Here is a 16,082-nt window from a genome sequence, read left to right as displayed (position 1 = left end):
GGACGCAGGAACCCCTCTGTCTTTGGGAAAGGGAGATTTAAGTTGCCCCTCTCCTTCCCTTTTCCCTGCGTCCCCAGCCCTGAGCTCCAGCCCCAGGCCTCAGGTCCTGTTTTCTGTCTAGAAGCTGGGGGCAGCTGAGCCTAGGCCCAGCTTCCTCTGGGACTAATGGGAAGACCTCAGCAGTACCCTTTCGGGGGGTGAGAGTGGAGGGGCGATGTTCCCTTGTAGGTCCCTGCCAGCATCCTGTTGCAACAGCAGTCACATACACCCACCTCCCCACCACCCCCACTGCCCCCAGCTGTCCCTTCTATGCAGTGGCCCAGAGCCTCTTGACCTCAAGCCAAGCACTCCCCCTGCTCCCTATCCCAGGCTGCCAAGGCATTGCTCTGGAGCCGGTCCAGCCCCCTGCTGCCCAGTGTGTCTGAGCCTGGCACATCTCCCAGACGATGGGCACAGGTTAGCTAGTTGGCAGTCAGGCTGGGGACACTGTTCCAGACTTCCCTTCTTCCCTGGAAAATCTAGCCCAAGACACTGGAATGTGTCCTGGCGTGGAAGACAGCCACACCCTTTCCAGTTGTCTAGTTCAACCTTGAGAGATCGTAGAGCGGGCATTGGTGGCATCTTATTTGACAGATGAGAAGCACACACCCATCTGCTAGAGGGACTTGCCCAGGATTATGGGAACAAGTGGCAGGGGAGGCTGCCTGACCCTTGGCCTAGCGTTCTTTCCTGCGTGCAGGGTGAGTCAGCAGAGTGGGTCACGGCAGTGCCCCCAGAGCCGGGTGTCTGGCCCTGCGGGGAGAGGGCAGGAAGGGGAGGCACAGCTCCTGCCCTCAGAGGGCCCGGTGTAATGCCAAGCATCGTTCATTGAGATGTATATTAAATGATAGCCTGAAAAATGAATAAAGGAATTAACATGTGCCCTTTACGTTAAACTCTGTTTTTCTAAGTCTTACCCTCATTTAATCGTTCATTCATCCATCAAACGTTAAATGGGAAACCGTGCACTGGGGCCACTGTTCTTCACTCAAGGTGTTTCCAGTGCAGTGGGGGAGACAGACATGGTTTTAACATGTAATGGTACCAGGGTGGCTTCCCAGGGGTGGTGACATTTGAGCAGGGAGTTGGAGGAGTGGGGTCACAGCAGGAAGGATGCTGGGGCAGGGCTGAGGGTGGGGAACACTCAACAGTGGGGCGCTCTGTCAGGAGAACCTCAGGGGCCTGTGTGACAGTCAGGTGAGCACGAGTGGGCACGGGCAGGAGATGAGGCCAGGGAGCGAGGCCTGGAATGCTAAATGTCATTGTGCAGAGCCCATAAAGGAGGCGCCAGTTGAGGGTCAGATTTTCACTCGTTTAGTCAAAGGTATCTAATTGAGCATCTACTATGTGCTGACTCTTCTAGATGCTGGGAATAGGGCAGAAAACAAGACAGGCAAGTCCTTGCACTTGTGCAGTCCATGGTCTAGTAGAGAAAAGATGATAAATAAACAAATAACATACATAATGGTGATATATGTACAGAGCGGGTAAAGTAGGAGAGGATGTAGAGACAACTGGGTTTGAGAGGGGAATTCCAATTTCAGGGAGGGCCTTGCGGAGAGGGCGACATTTGAGTTACTCTCTGCAGGAGGTGAGGGATGAGCCATGCAGTAGGTGGGGAACAGCAGTCTGGGCAGAGGGAACAGCAGGTGCAACCACCATGGGGAGGGAGCGAGCCCAGCATGTTAGAAACAGCAGAGAAGGCAAGGGAGGGGCAGGTCGTGGGAGGCTTTGTAAGTGTCCTATGTCCTTTGGTTTTCACACTGAGTGGGATGGAGCCCCAGGTGGGTTTTGAGCGGAGGAGGGACGGGATCCATCTTTGGCTAGAACAGGCTTGCTGTGGTTGCTGGGCGGAGACTAGACCGACGGGGATGCGGGTGGAAGCTGGAGCATTATCTAGGAGGTTACAGCAATAACGCAGGTGGGAGACTGGTGGGCGGGGCAAAGGTGACAGCAGTGGTGATGGTGGCGAGGAATGGCCATATAGTGGATATATTTTAAAGGTAGACCAACAGGGTTTACCAATGGAATGGAGGAGTTGGGTGGGGGCAGGGGGACTGAGAAAGAGAGGAATTCAGGATGACTAGAGTCAAGATTTTTCACCTGAGCAATGGGAAAGATGGTGCTACCATTTGCAAAGATGAGGGAGGCTGGACGGGGAGTGGAGGGTGGGGTGGGGGTGAACCAGGAATTGGGGTTTGAGCCGAATTGGCCACTAGACAGCTCGATGGGGAGAGCAAGTAGACACTTCCCTGGAATTCTGGAATTCACAGAGGGGGGCCAGGCTGGAAACAAAGTTGGTTTTCACAGCAAGGGAAGAGGACCCTCTGTAGCAGTGTGGAGGACAGCTGGACGCTGCTGCGATGACCAGGACAGAGACTGTGACCGTCCAAACAAAAGCAGGACCAGCCAGGGAAGAGTCAAAGGCATTCAAGACATTTTATTTACTATACCTTAACTTCAATCATGAAAAAGACACATGTTTGTTGTAAAACACTGACACAACAGACAGGTATTATGAAGTAGAAGCAGCAGGTGACGGGCCAGCCCCTCAGCTTCTGGCTTGGCATCTGGAGGACAAGCCTGTCTGGGGGACGGGTGGGGAGTTCAGCCTGGGACGTGGAGCATTTCAGGTGCCTGCCCTGACATCCGGAGTGAGTGTGGAGTACTAGCTGGAGGCTTGGGCGTTGGGAATAGTCTGGCTTGGAGTAGAGACGGAGCTGTGGCCACAGTCTAGGGAGCGTGTGTGTGTGTGTGTGCGTGTGTGTGTGTGTGTGTGTGTGTGTGTGTGTATCTGTGTCTGGGAGAAGAAACAAGGCCTGACAATGCTCCCGGACAGGTGAGGGATGGATGGAGACAGCTGGAAACATGGCAGGGGCTGAAATAGAAACTGTTGCACAAGAGGCCGTGGGTCCCCAGAGCCCCCACCTCCCTGGAATCTGGGACCACTTCAGGGCTTGGAGGTGTGGGTGTTTCAGTTGGGGCTTAAAGGGTGAGTAGGAGTGGCCAGTGGAGAAGGGAAAGGCATTCTGGGCCGAGGTACACGCAGAGATGAGGACTTGTAAGAGAGCAGGCTTATTCCCCGTGGGCACCAGCAGTCCCCACAACATCCCTGGTCCCTGGCGCACTCTTGGATGTAGAAAGCTGGTGAATCCTCAGTCAGGAGAAATGCTCTAGAAAGTCCTGACCCTGCTCCAGTCAAAGGGGCATCTTGGAGCCCCAGTTGGCATTCTGTCCCTGCACTTCCACTTGCTCAGGGCAGTGAGGTTTCCTTATTGTTCCTTATTGATCCAGGTGCCTCTATGTGGCTTGTCATGTCCTTCGTGATCTGGCCCTGCCACACCTCTCAGAGGCTGCCTTTCCTGCTACGCTGTGAACCAAAATGCACACCCGCTGCCGTTCCTTCAGCCCACACGCACAACGTGAGTTCTCCCGGCCTGGAGCACCGCCCCCCCGCCCCCCGCTTTCCTGCCCCCCTCCCCGTGTATCTGACCGTGACTGCTGGTCCTTCCCTCCCAGCCATCACCTCCTCCAAGAATTTGTCCCTGAACACCCAATAATGAGTTTTGGGCTCCTTCTGTATGATCTCACAAAGACCCTGATTTATCCTGATTTATCCTGACAATGGTACTATTGTGTCCTGTGTGGGTATGGTCTGTGTTAGGTGTCTGTCCCCTCATTAGACTGGGAATGTCTGAAGGGCAGGAACCGGGTCTCGTCTGGTTGATTCCCCAAGGCTGGCGTGGAAAGTGCGTTTGCAGAGTGATAAACGCTTGCAAGCTTGAACGAGCCAGTGTTCCTGTAAGGGAGTACGGGGGAAAGGCTGGGCACTTGGGAGCTCCCAAAGCCCCCGGACAGAGTTTGGGGTTTCCACCCCATAGGCTGGGAGGGAGGAGGTGAGCCCCTGGCCCGTTGGATCCTGATGTTGGGAGCTGCTGCCACCTGCCGGGCATGGCCAGTGTTGCCTGGCCCCTGTGTTCGGCGGTTGGGATGAAGGCAGTCACCATCTGTCCTCCAGAAGCAAGACAATGATGGGGCAGTACAGGGGTTGTAGCAGTCTGGAAGAGGAAGAGGAGGGAGCTTTTGTGGGATTCAGGAACAGAATTGTTCCTGGGGTACAGTTGTGGGAGTGGGGAAGCCGACCCAGGCTCCATGGCTGGAGCGAGCGTGTGTGTGTATGTGTGTGTGTGTGGTGTGTGTGTGTGTGTGTGTGTGTGTGTATTGTTGTTGAGGTTCTCCTGCTGTTGCTTTCTCCTCTTCTGGGAAGTCTGGCCCTGGACTTTTTCTTTTTAAATTTTTTTTGGAGACAAAGTCTTACTCTCTCACTCAGGCTGGAGTGCCATGATGTGATCATAGCTCACTGCAGCCTCCAACTCCTGAGCTCAAGTGATCCTCCTGCCTCAGTCTCCCGAGTAGTTGGGGCTACAGGTGTGCACCACCACATCTGGCTTTTGTTTTTTTTTGTAGATATGGGGGTCTTGCTGTGTTGCGCAGGCTAGTCTTGAACTCCTGGCCTCAAGCAATCGCCTGCCTTGGCCTCCCAAATTGCTGGAATTACAGGTCTGAGCCACTGCACCCAGCCTGGCCTGTTTATTGATTGTACAAAGTGCTGGCCATTGTGTGAGGTGCCTCATTTAACCCTTACTGTGCCCCTGCTAGGAAGGCCTGCGATGACTCCACTTTACAGGCGAGGACAATGCAGCTCAGGGAGGTGCACACAGACAAGGTCGTAAGGGTTGGGTGACCCGCTGTGGAAGCTGCCCAGCCCTGCCAATCCCTGCTGTGTTGACCACAAAGCCCAGCCCCCTCCCCAAGTGGCAGGTGTCTCCCCCACCCCCAGTCCACCTTACCCTTTCCCAGGCCTGGGCTCAGCCATCCTAGCGGAGCAGGAGAGGAGGGAGATGCGGGCAGTTGAGGAATGAGTCCTACTACTTAGCGTGTGATAGCCGAGATAGCGATTTGGAATGAAATTCACCACATGCCTGAATGTAAGTTTCTTTCCTCCTTTTCCCAGTGAGAAGATTAAAAGAAACATGGCCCTATACTCTAATTTAAGCTTTCAGAGATGTAGATGAGTCATCGACTCCCTACTTATAATATTTAGTTAAAATGTTTAACACTTAAATATTTAAAATCCCATATTTTAAAGAATAATTTTATTGGGAAACAATGCTTCTCCACTCTCAGGGTTTGTTAAAGTTCATCCAAACCCTTCACTTGCATTTCTGCCTCCCATTGTCATTGTCATCGTCATGTGTCATCCTTAGCGCCTCCTTTGAGTTCCCTAACAGTTTTCTCCAACACATTGTCTTCACTCTTGCTTGGAAGGACAGCACTTTTTGAAGCCATGAATGATGCTGTCACTGAAAATATCATTCCAAGTCATGAGGGTGATTAGGATGGTTGTTTTTCATCCAAATAGTAAGTGAGTATTTGTGATCTCCTTAGGGTAACCACAGAACTATGTAAAATGGCGACCCGCTATTCCCTCCTCATTCCCTTTTCCTGCTTAATTCTTCTCCACAGCACTTCTTACCACGTGGTATACTTGTTAAATTTCTTTATTGTCTCTCTCCGCTTACTAGAATGTGAGCTCCATGAAGTCAGAGAATTTCATCTGTCTTGTTTTATGTCTATCACCTGGAAACATGCCTAGAACATAGTAGGCGCTCAACAAATATCTGTGGAATGAATGATTATAAAGCTCCTAGAAACGTTTGCTAGCTCAGTGGCAGCCAGGTCATGCATGAGGAGTGACATTGGAGTTGGGTGGCGTGGCAGCCCTGCAGAAGCCAAGTCCATACAAGGAGGGCATCTAAACCAGGGGGAGCCCAACTGTGTTGGGAGATCAGCTACATCCAGGGGGTTATGTAGCTAATACAAGTTATGGAGCAGATTTGAGGACAATAAGAGGTATGTTTCTCACTGCTGGGGAAAGGCTAGGATATATCTTCTGCTGTTGGACTGGAATTTAAGGTCTAAATGTAAACCTTTTTTCCAATTTATGCAAAGAAATAAACATAGATGTAAATGTATATGCTTATGTGTGTGTATAAATGTGTGTCCACCCAGTGGGCCTGGGAGTAAGATGACCCTGATTGCAACAAACAAAACTATCACCCCGTTGGTTTCCAAATACTATTCCCCACTAAACGGAAACCAAGTATCCTTGCATGGCTAATTCCAGGGCTGGGACAGGGAAAAACAAGATGAGCCTAAAATATCTTGACCAAGAAAGAAAGGAAGTGTTCAAAGAAAAATGGGGTGTGTCAAAAGAACAAGAGGCCAGCATGGGGTGTCCACTGACTAAATCTGGGATAATCTGAGCATCAAAATGAGTGATAGGAATGGACCAAAATCCATGAAATAAAATAGGAAACCACAAGTCCACCTGATGTAAGTAAATGGACAAATAAATGGGGGTGAAGAAAAGTTCTTTACAATAGAATGCCAGCTAATAAATGTTGACATTAGAAAATTGCGATTTGCAAACCATTGTAATAATCATTCATGGGCAAGAAACATTAATGGATGCTGGAACCTGTGGGTAAGAAGTGGAATGAAGAAAAGGATGTTTCATAGTCTCGAAGCATCTCCCCTTCCTTAATTAAGCATCTAAATCAAGTGAGCAACATTAATACTAGCAGCCATGGTTCCAATTGGCATTGGCTACAATGAGGCGAACACAGCATCATTTTCGTGCCATTGCTGCCCAAAATGCATTACAGTGGCCTAATCACGAGGAAGGACTGGACAAACCCAAATGGAAGGACAGTCTGCAAAATAACTTCCCTGTAATCTTGAGAAATGTCAAGGTCATGAAACCCAAAGGCTGCAAATTGTTCTAGATTGAGGGAGACAAGAGAAATACGACAACTGAATACAGTGTTTGGTAATATATTAGATTTATTTTTACTCTAAAAGGTTATTATATTTTTGGACATTGAAGAGCAGTCGGAACAACAAAGAGGGTGTATTTGGAGTACAACTCAAGCCCATCTCTTCACCAGGGGTTCAATTAAAGAAACCGTCAAGCCCAGCTGCTGGAGGCACACCTGGCTGAGCGGGACCCATCGTAGCAAGGGGCTTCCTGGGGGGTCTTGCAGGAAGCATTTACTGTTTTGGGCTGGGTTGAAGCCCTAATCCTCAAGACATAACCTTATTGAAAAAGCCTCTCGATGGAGAAAATTCCCTTTTACACGTTCGTGTTACTGGTGTACTCAGAGTGCCTGTGGCAGGTGGCGATCACCTCGAGGGAGGTGTGGGATCCTGAGAACTCCGAGGGCACAGCAGACCTACCTGGGCTCTTGGATCAGAAAGTTGACACTACTACAGGTATCATGAGCAATACTGTAGGGAGGATGGGTATTCAAGATGTTAGGACAGGCTGGGCGCAGTGGCTCATGCCTGTAATCCTAGCACTCTGGGAGGCCGAGACAGGAAGGTCGCTTGAGGTCAGGAGTTCGAGATCAGTCAGAGCAAGAGTGAGACCCAGGCTCTACAAAAAATAGAGAAATCAGCCCGGCATGGTGGCACTCATCTGTAGTCCCAGCTACTAGGGAGGCTGAGGCAGGAAGACTGCTTGAGCTGAGTTTGAGGTTGCAGTGATCTATGACAATGCCACTGCACTCTACCTGAGGTGACAGAGTGAGACCGTCTCAAAGAACAAAAAAAGATGTTACGATGAATTTGCCAGGAATAAATTTTTTTCCTTGCTTTCTAATGAGGTGAGGTTTTTGCAACCTCAAACTCCTGGGCTCAAGCAATCCTCCTGCCTCAGCATCCTGAGTAGCTGGGACTATAGGCATGAGCCACCATGCCTAGCTGATTTTTCTATTTTTTGCAGAGATGGGGTCTTGCTCTTGCTCAGGCTAGTCTGGAACTCCTGGCCTGAAGCGATTCTCTTGCCTCAGCCTCCCGGAGTGCCAGGATTACAGGTGTGAGCCACTGCGCCCGGCCACACGTTAGTTTTATGTGTGGATGATACTGTTCAAGGTACCAAGATGCCAACCTTTCAGGATGGGAGACTGGGTCACCTTGTATCTCTCAGCATGGTAACAGTCTGGAGCCAAGTCCTGGGACTCTGTCCCTCCTTTCACATCACAGGCTGTGGGCAGAGCACCCCCTGGAGTGGGGGCAGGAAGAGGCTGAGTTCGCTGCTGGCCTGGCCGGAGGCTTCCAGGATGCAGGACGGCCTCCTCCTTGCCCTGGGCTGGCCTGTTGCAGGCGGGGCCTGCCAGGGAGTGCCTTGCCTGGAAGGGAGGGCAAAGGGCCATGTCGTTCACTTGCCCCACCCTGCTGACAACAGACCCAGTCATCAGGCCACCCTCTGTGTCCGGGGCTCTCGAGGGGTAAGTGTCCTTCTGAAGCCACCTACCTTGTCCTTTCCTGAAGATCTGGTGAGAAATCCTTTCCTCCTTGGGGGTCCAAACACCCTGCCCACTCTGCTTGCCCTGCGGCCAGGCAGGGGCCACACCTGCCACCTCCTCTGCCTGGCCCAGGTCCTCCTGCTCTACTTCGCAGAGGGGTACGAGACTGGGGCACTAGGGGGCAGGTGACATCACCATCAAGGCCAAGGCCAGGGCGGAAGGGCCCAGAGTGGGACACCTCATCCAAGCAAACCTGAGATCATTGCCCTCTCCTCTGCCACGATACAACGGAGCCCAGAATCCCAAGTGGCTGGAGCACTGGGGGACAGCCAGACAGAGCTCTCCCTGGACCAAGTTCTCCAGGAGCGGGATGAAGCCATTGCCAAGTGAGAGGAAGCTGCTTGCCGGGGTTGGGAGGGTGGCGTTGGGCTCCCTCCCAGGGCTCTGCCCTGCTAGAGGAAGGGAGGGGAAGTTGGACATTCCGGAAGGAAAGCCACACAAACACCTGGCCTGTCACTAAGGCAGGGGCTGTGGCCACACCCACCCACCCTGAAGGCCCAAGCCTCAGGCTGCTCTCCCTGCCACCTGCAGGAAGCGGGCAGTGGAGGCTGAGCTGGACACATGCAAAGCCAGGCTGCGCGCTGTGGAGGCCCAGCTGCTGGAGGTCCTGGCGGAGAAACTGAGACTGAGGCAGGAGGTGGAGGCCTGGGAGGTAGGGTGGGAATGCGGGCAGGGCCTGGGAGGAGTGGGGAGGAGGCCGCAGGATTGGCCTTGAACCTGCTCTCCTGCCCGCAGGAGGACATGCAGCAGCTGGTGCGGCAGCGGGTGCAGAGTCAGCTGCAGAGAGAGTCCAGGGGTGCTCTGGGAGCCCACACAGACCCTGGAGCTGCCAGGACCCCCTGGGCCAGGTTCCCCCGGGGTCAGGGACACTGGTGGTGAGAGCTCAGCCTGGAACTCTGGGAGCAGTGTCTTTATTCATTAAAGTCTGAGGTCTGACCACCCCCACACCCCCGTGCCCTCAGTGCCCGCCTGAGTCCTTCCGTGCGCAAATGCGGAGCAGGCTGCAGGGACTTGAAGCCTGGGATTTTGTGCCTCTCTTGCCAGCAAGTCTTAGACCAGGAAGCCTCGGATGGCAGCCATGAAGTCCTGCGGGCGGTCAGCATGGACCCAGTGGCCAGCGTTAGGCACGGTCTGCATCTGGGCCCGAGGGAAGAGCCGCATGATCTCAGGGTGGTGGCTGGGACTGTGCACCGCAGGGAAGGCCGTCGAGAAGGAGTACAAGTGGGACGAGGGGGAGAGAGAGAAGGGCAGACGCAGGGTAGGGAGAGACGGAGAGCCGCGTGAGCCCTCATGCCCAGTGACATTTCTGGGCTCTCAGGTGCCCCCTGCCTATGCCCAAGCCACCCCAGGCAGGCTCCCCAGGCTGGGGGTGGGTATGCCCCTCCCACTGCCCAGGCTGGCTTACTGCACGAATTTGGAGTTTCCACCAAGGAGGAAGAGGGTTGGCCCGGGGTAGGATTCCTGTTGCAGTGGGAAAGCCATGATCTTGTCCAGGTGCTGGGTCAAGGCATCCAAGTTCACCCTCCATGTGAAGCGCCCACCTACCTCCACCAGGTTGGTGAGCAGGAATTGCCGCACGGCCATGTCCTGTGGGGGCCTGGCAGTTAGGGGGGATCCTTGTGAGGCCTGGGCCCACCACTCTTCCCTCGACAGGTCCCAACCTACAGCGCTATCTGGGGGCTTGGGTACATCACCTGGACAACAGAGCTGAGCTGCCCATCGGCCAGTTTTCGGGCGTGGGAGCGGGGCACTTCATCTGGGATGTCTATGGCCCTCATGGCTGCCATATAGGCTTCGAAGCCTGAGCTGGATGCGGTCTCCACCGGGCTGATGTCTACGGCAACCAGACGTTCCACCAGCTCTGGCTGTGGAAAAGAACTGGACTGGGGACCAGTCTCAGGGCAGACACAGTGAGTTTCAGGCACAGTTTCCAGAGCCTGAACTTGGCCATCCAAGGCTTGAGTCCCAGGTGTCCTGCTGAGCACTCAGGGTGTATACTGGATGGGAGGAGGCCCCAGACAGGGGCTGCTCACCCTTTGTAGTGCCAGCAGCATGGCTGTCTTTCCTCCCATGCTGTGGCCAACGAGGACGCAGGGCACCAGGCCCAGCTGGGGCAGGAGGCCCTGCAGGTCCTGGCTCATGGCTTCGTAGCTCATGTCTGGGCTGTGGGGGCTGTCACCATGGTTCCGAGCATCCACTGTCAGCACCTGGGGAATGGGGTGAGACAGGGCAGTGCTGGCATCCACTACTGGGTGTGGATGGCTGAAGGCCTGGTAGCAACTGCAGGTCGGGGGTGTTCCTGAGCCTGGCGACAGTTCCTGAGGAGAGGGAGGGCCCAGATCGTGGGAGGACCCAGTTCCCAGGCCCAGGAAGCCCAGATGAAGAATCTGGGGCCACTCTGCCAGAGATGAGGAAGGCCCAAGGGGTGTGACCGTGTCTCTGAAGGTTAGTCCTGACTGGAAGGCAATCCCAGGGAAAGCCAGAAAGGAGACTCCGAGAATTTCCAATAGTTGTAGCACAAAAGAATGGGGCTGCCATAGAGGTGGTGAGCTCGCCGTCATCCCTGGTGAAACTGGCACCTTCATGGGCAGGGTGTTGGCGCCTCGGTATTGGCCAGCCAAGCCTAGCTCAGTGTGGAGCAGGCAAATGGGGATCTATACCATGAATGAAGGCGGCAACATGAGGGAATGAATGGGGGTCCAGCTAGGGCCTGGGTCTGTCTGTGAGGCCTCCATCCTTGGAAGAACTGTTTTCATTTCTAATGCGGGGTTACCTTGTCTGAAACCTGCCACCCCTCCTCCGGGGGTGGGGGGGGGGACCAGAAACGAGTGCCCCGCCCTGGTCTCCTAGGCCCCGCCCACTCAGGTCCCACCCCCACTGGTCCCCGCCCCACCCGGAAGCTCACCCTTCGGCCTGTCTGCTGGGCCAAGGCCTTGGCGATAGAGTTGAAGTTAGTTTTGCTGCCTAAGAGCCCGTGCAGAAAGACGACGGCCGGGAGGGCCGCCTCCCCGTCCAGAAGCTTGTAGGAAAGCAGCAGCGGCCTGGCGGGAGGGGGCAAGGACGGGGGCAGGGCCTGAGCGAGGGAAGGGGGAAGGGACGTGGGGGCAGAGTCCTGGGAGGGGCGGGCCCGAGGTGGGGAGGTGGGGCTGTAGGGGCCGGGCGGGAGGGCGAGGAGCGGAGGACGGCCTCCCGCCCGGCGCCGTTGACTGACCTCGGCTCGGCGCCCTCTCGGCTGCCGCTGCTGCTAGGTGCCACAGGCACCCTCGAGAAACTGGAACCGGGGGCACCGAGCGCCCCATGGGGGAGCCTCCAGGCTCGGGTCCAGCGGAGCATGCCCTCGGCCGATACCCGGCGTGCGCCTCGCGGGGGACGTCCTGCCCACGCCCCGCCTCCCGCCTCTGCTCGGAGCCCTGCCCACTTCCGGCCGGAGCTCCACCCTCTCCCCGCCCCCGGTCACGTTTCCTTACGTAATCCCAGAGACCTGTGCGACCCCACCTCCAGCCCCGCCCCTTGCGCCCTGCGCAATCCCCGCGGGCCCCGCACCCTGCCGCCCCTCGCGCCGCACCTGGCCCCGCCACTTGCGGAGCGCCTCTCAGCCCCTCCCGGCTCAGAATCCTCGCGGGGAGTGTGGGCTGCGCCGCTCCGGTTGTCCTCGGTTCCGGGCTCTAGCTCTGGGCGGCCGCCGGGCAGGCCCTTGGCAAGCCGAGGAGGCCCTGCGTTGGCCCGCGCCCGGCTGGCTGTACACCTGGCTTGCTCCCTGCCCTCAGTCGCCGCCCTGGGCGGGCGCCGGACTTTCTGTGCCGCCGGCGCGGGCGAGAGGCGCCAGGAGTGGCTCTTGTCGTCCGAGAGCCGGCTAGGTGGCTCGGTGCTCCACAGCGGGGCGCCCAAGCTGGCCGGACGGAGCGCGGGACCTGGACCCATCCTGTAGTCGTGGACTCTAGAAAGAGCTAGGACAGACTGTAAAGGTCCTCCTCCAAACCCCTCCGTCCCCTTTACAGGCGGGGAAACTGAGGTGCAGATAGGGTAGAGGAGGCAGAACCAGGGTCTCTGGTGGTCTATTCGTCTTGAGAGTCAAGGTGGGAAACTAGCAGTTTGTGCTGTTGCAGATATTTGCTGGGCTGAGCTGAAATGGCTCAGATCAGCTCTCCACCATTTCTCTTCTCCAGCAGAGAAATAAACCATCCTCCCACCCCCGGAACTCAGCACATCTTTCGCGGAATCGCCTCCCTTGGGAACCCTGCCCCGCTGCCGTCTCCTCTCCCCAGTGTAGGGTAGCGGTGGCGGCTTCGTTTCAGGTCCTAGTTCCACTGCATTCCATCCTTCGGCAGTTGCAAGAGTAGCTGCTCTTACTACAGCCGATTTAATCTTGGTGAGAAAAGAAAAGAACTTTTATCTGAGGAATGTGAGTCTTTTAAAATTATCAAGCCCAGAGAGACAGACATTCAAATGAGACAACAATCACGTCCTACACCCCCTTTGAGCTATGTATTCATCTCCTGAAACTGCTTGCTGTTGCCACACACAGGTAGCTATAAATTAACCTAACCATGCCACACCACACTATAACCCACACCCTATAGCTTAACAACATATACAGCCAATCACTAATCAATGTTATTTCTGCTAACCAATGATAATTCCTGACAAACAACTTCGTATCAGCCCACTGCCTGTCAACCTTTATTGCCTTTAAAAACCTGCTTGTAACCAAGGCCAGAGCTCAAAACCAAGGTTACTTGCTTCTGAGTCTTCCAGGCAGCTGTTCTCACTTTGGCTCAAGTAAACTCTTCAAATTATATTTTGTGCCTCAGCCTCTTCCTTTTAAATCAATAATGGCATTCTTCTGCTCCAAAGCCCTCAGGATTCCAAATGGTTAATTTAAAAAAAAACCTTCAGGGACTCTCCATTCTTGGAGAGTTCCACTCTTGGAACTTCATCAGAGCATTCCAAGCCTCCCCTGTCTGGTCTGCTCCTAACTCTTCCCACCCATACACTCCATTCTCATGCTCCTCCACCAGGCACCCTGCCTGTAGGTCTTCCCTCACCACCATCCCCTGCTGGGTAGAGTGTTTGATACCCAGTTGCCTGAGTCCTAGACATCTTTTAAGGCCCAGTGTAACTACCACCTCCTCCTCAAGCCTTCCCAGGTTTCCTGAGTTGAAGCTACTCTCATCTTCCCCACGTTCTCCAAGCATTTGTCAGTGTCTTCTGTGTAGTATTGTAGGATTGGCCTTCCCTGTGTCCACCATAGGCTGGTTGAGAACAGGAGCTACGTTTTGTTCATCTGGTGCAAAGTAATTTTACTGAATAATCATAGAGAGGTTCAGGGCACTAGTGAATGCTTAGGTGAGGGTTCAGCTGGTGGCTGGGTTAGTGCCCCCTCCAGGAGGGGACACCTGGGCCAGCCAGCGTGACACGGCCCCTCCCCTTAGAGCCAGTCCTGATGCAGTCAAGGGCCAGTAGGGTGTGTCCTAACTCCAGAGCTTATCTCCTTGCCTAATGGGACTGGGCAGGTGTTGTGCTCTAATTCTAGGAGGGCCCTGGGATCACAGGGGACTCTAAACACACCAGAGGGTATGATAATTTGTTTCCAGCATAGTTATTAGGGGAGTATGAGGACACCTGAGCCCTGGATGGATGCTGGTTCGAGGCCTGGGAGAGGTCCTGGGAGGTTGTTGTTCTAGAGTTGGCGGGTGAAGGGAAGGGGGTTATTGGTTCAGAAGGACTGTATTTCAAAGGTGGTTTCAAACAGCTCCCCGCCACCCCTACCCCCAGCCTTCTTGTCTAGCCAGGTCACCAGAGCCTGGCCCACCACCCTAGACCATCTAGACGACAAAGAGCCTCATGTCTAGGGACAGAAGCAGCCTTGAGAAATCTACTCCCCAACCCTGTCACATGGCTGGTTAGGGCCAGGCCTGGTAAGCAGAAAAACCAGTCGGCTTGAGTTTTCCACTTGAACATTCCAGAGAAAGTTGTGGGGGCAGGGGACAGGTGGTTGCCATCTGGGAAGGACTCTGGTGTTGGTGTCTCAGGGAGGGGTCATCCTGGAGGCTGCCCACCCTCCCCAGCTTGTTGGGGACAGGCCAGGGCGGTTGGTTGGGGAGGGTCCCCTGGGGGAGTGTCAAGCCACCTTCTGGAGCCCTTGACATGCTGAAGTGCCGGTGGGAGGAGAACTGGTGGCCCCCTCTGCGAGGAGGTGGAGTCTACACTTGCACATCCGTGTTCCTGGGAAGTGGGAGGGCATCGTCCTTATTTTGCTGATGAGGAAGGTGAAGTAACCCAGCTCCACTCAGCCAGTGCGTGCCCCAGCCCAGATTCCTGCCTGGGTTTTTTCTTTCGCTGACTCCTAGTGCAGTGCTCCAGGTATTTTGTGTCAGCACCCTTCAGGCTGGGGACCTAAGGCCAAAAGGGTGCGGCCTGTGGCAGCAGGGACACTGCACCCTGGTGGCAGTGGCATAGAATGGGTTAAGGTGGGGAGGTGGCAGGTGTCCCACAGCTGCACCTGGCCCAGTATCGGTCACGTGGCCAGGGTTTCACCTGCCCCGCTGAGCAGGGACAATCAGGCTGCTTGTTTTGTGGCTGGTCGCCATGGTGACAGAAGTGTGCCTGGGGAGGTCACCAGAGCAAATTCCTGCCAGTCCGCAGGGTGGAGCTGGGGTGTCAGCCATGCTGGAGCCTGTGGGGGGATCCCGGAAGACCCCTGAAGGTTTCCCATGGGGCTGTCCCCAGGGACTCCTCAGCCAACCTCCTCCCATCCCGACCCCCCTTCACCTGTCTTCTCCCCAGATTTTGAATCTGAGTTTGTTAAGCCCCCAGGTCTTTCATGTACATGATCCTGCTTAATTGGCACAGCAGCCTTTCCCACGTGGGAAGGGTAATCCTCGGGCGTCTGTTACCTGGTGAGCCTCCCCGCGACTCACCGAGCCCTTGGAGAACATTTGCTCCTTCCTGCCTTGCTCCAGCTGCCTGCCAGGCACCTTCCCAGACACAGCCACGAACAAAACAAATGAATAAACCACACAACAATGGATTGTGTGGAGTATTTACTTTCTTCAGAGCAGGTTACCGAGGCCTCTGGGGACCGTCCCTAGAAGGCGGGGAGAGCATGTGATCATCCTGTAGCTCTGGTGTCAAGAACACGTCCAGGGGCTCTGTCTGCCACCTCATTGCCCCACCCGGCACCTCCTCCTTACCAACCCTTCCCACCAGGTCCATAGATTCTTCTCCTGCTTTCGTCTACTCCTCTGCTCCCACAGGCCCTGTGACAGCGATGCTTGGCACCTTTTTTCCTGCCTCCAGCCTCGTGTCCCTCAGGATCAGTCTCGCCACACGCACAGATTCTTAAAGTGGGCGGGGGCCGGGCGCAGTGGCTCACATCTGTAATCCCAGCACTTTGGGAAGCTCAGGGGGGAGGGTTCCTCGAGACCAGGAGCTTGAGACCAGCCTGGGCAACATAGTGAGACCCCCGTCTCTACAAAAAAATTAGCTGGATGTGGTGGTGCCCACCTGGGGAGACTAGGCTGGAGGATCGTTTGAGCCCCAAAATTAGGGGTTATAATGAACTATGATTGCACCACTGCACTCTAGCTGGGACAACAGAGTGAGACCCTATCA

The 16,082-nt window shown here is 55.0% G+C and overlaps 1 protein-coding gene across 5 annotated transcripts; it reads right to left on the bottom strand.

Moving 5' to 3' along the window:
* Nucleotides 1-9,363: 9,363 nt before the first annotated feature.
* On the bottom strand, nt 9,364-11,836 carry ABHD11 (abhydrolase domain containing 11). 5 transcript variants are annotated; one of them, XM_069485661.1, is made up of 6 exons: nt 11,676-11,836; nt 11,374-11,487; nt 10,502-10,675; nt 10,163-10,333; nt 9,874-10,055; nt 9,364-9,651 (listed from the first exon to the last, which is right to left on the bottom strand). In XM_069485661.1, the coding sequence occupies exons 1-6, from the start codon at nt 11,799-11,801 to the stop codon at nt 9,519-9,521; spliced, it is 900 nt and encodes a 299-aa protein (XP_069341762.1). In that variant the 5' UTR covers nt 11,802-11,836; the 3' UTR covers nt 9,364-9,518. The 5 variants fall into 5 exon arrangements, with proteins under 5 accessions (XP_069341762.1, XP_069341761.1, XP_069341765.1 ...); XM_069485660.1 differs by having other exon boundaries at nt 11,374-11,509; nt 11,680-11,836; XM_069485663.1 differs by having other exon boundaries at nt 9,561-9,651; nt 9,874-10,065; nt 11,374-11,509; nt 11,680-11,836.
* Nucleotides 11,837-16,082: the final 4,246 nt, after the last annotated feature.

The sequence above is a fragment of the Eulemur rufifrons genome, chromosome 14, assembly GCF_041146395.1.
Source record: "Eulemur rufifrons isolate Redbay chromosome 14, OSU_ERuf_1, whole genome shotgun sequence".
NCBI lineage: Eukaryota > Metazoa > Chordata > Mammalia > Primates > Lemuridae > Eulemur > Eulemur rufifrons.
The sequence above is the reverse complement of the archived record's forward strand: the minus strand, read 5'-3'. Positions and strand labels throughout refer to the sequence as shown.

Bases quoted from the DNA above. Each gene is read 5' to 3' on its own strand.
- ABHD11 (XM_069485660.1), bottom strand. From the start codon at position 11,801: ATGCTCCGCTGGACCCGAGCCTGGAGGCTCCCCCATGGGGCGCTCGGT. The intron at 11,510-11,679 runs GTCAGTCAACGG...CCCTCCCGCCAG, and splicing joins CGAGAGGGCGCCGAGCCGAG to GCCGCTGCTGCTTTCCTACA. The intron at 9,652-9,873 runs GTAAGCCAGCCT...TGCGGTGCACAG, and splicing joins GGAAACTCCAAATTCGTGCA to TCCCAGCCACCACCCTGAGA.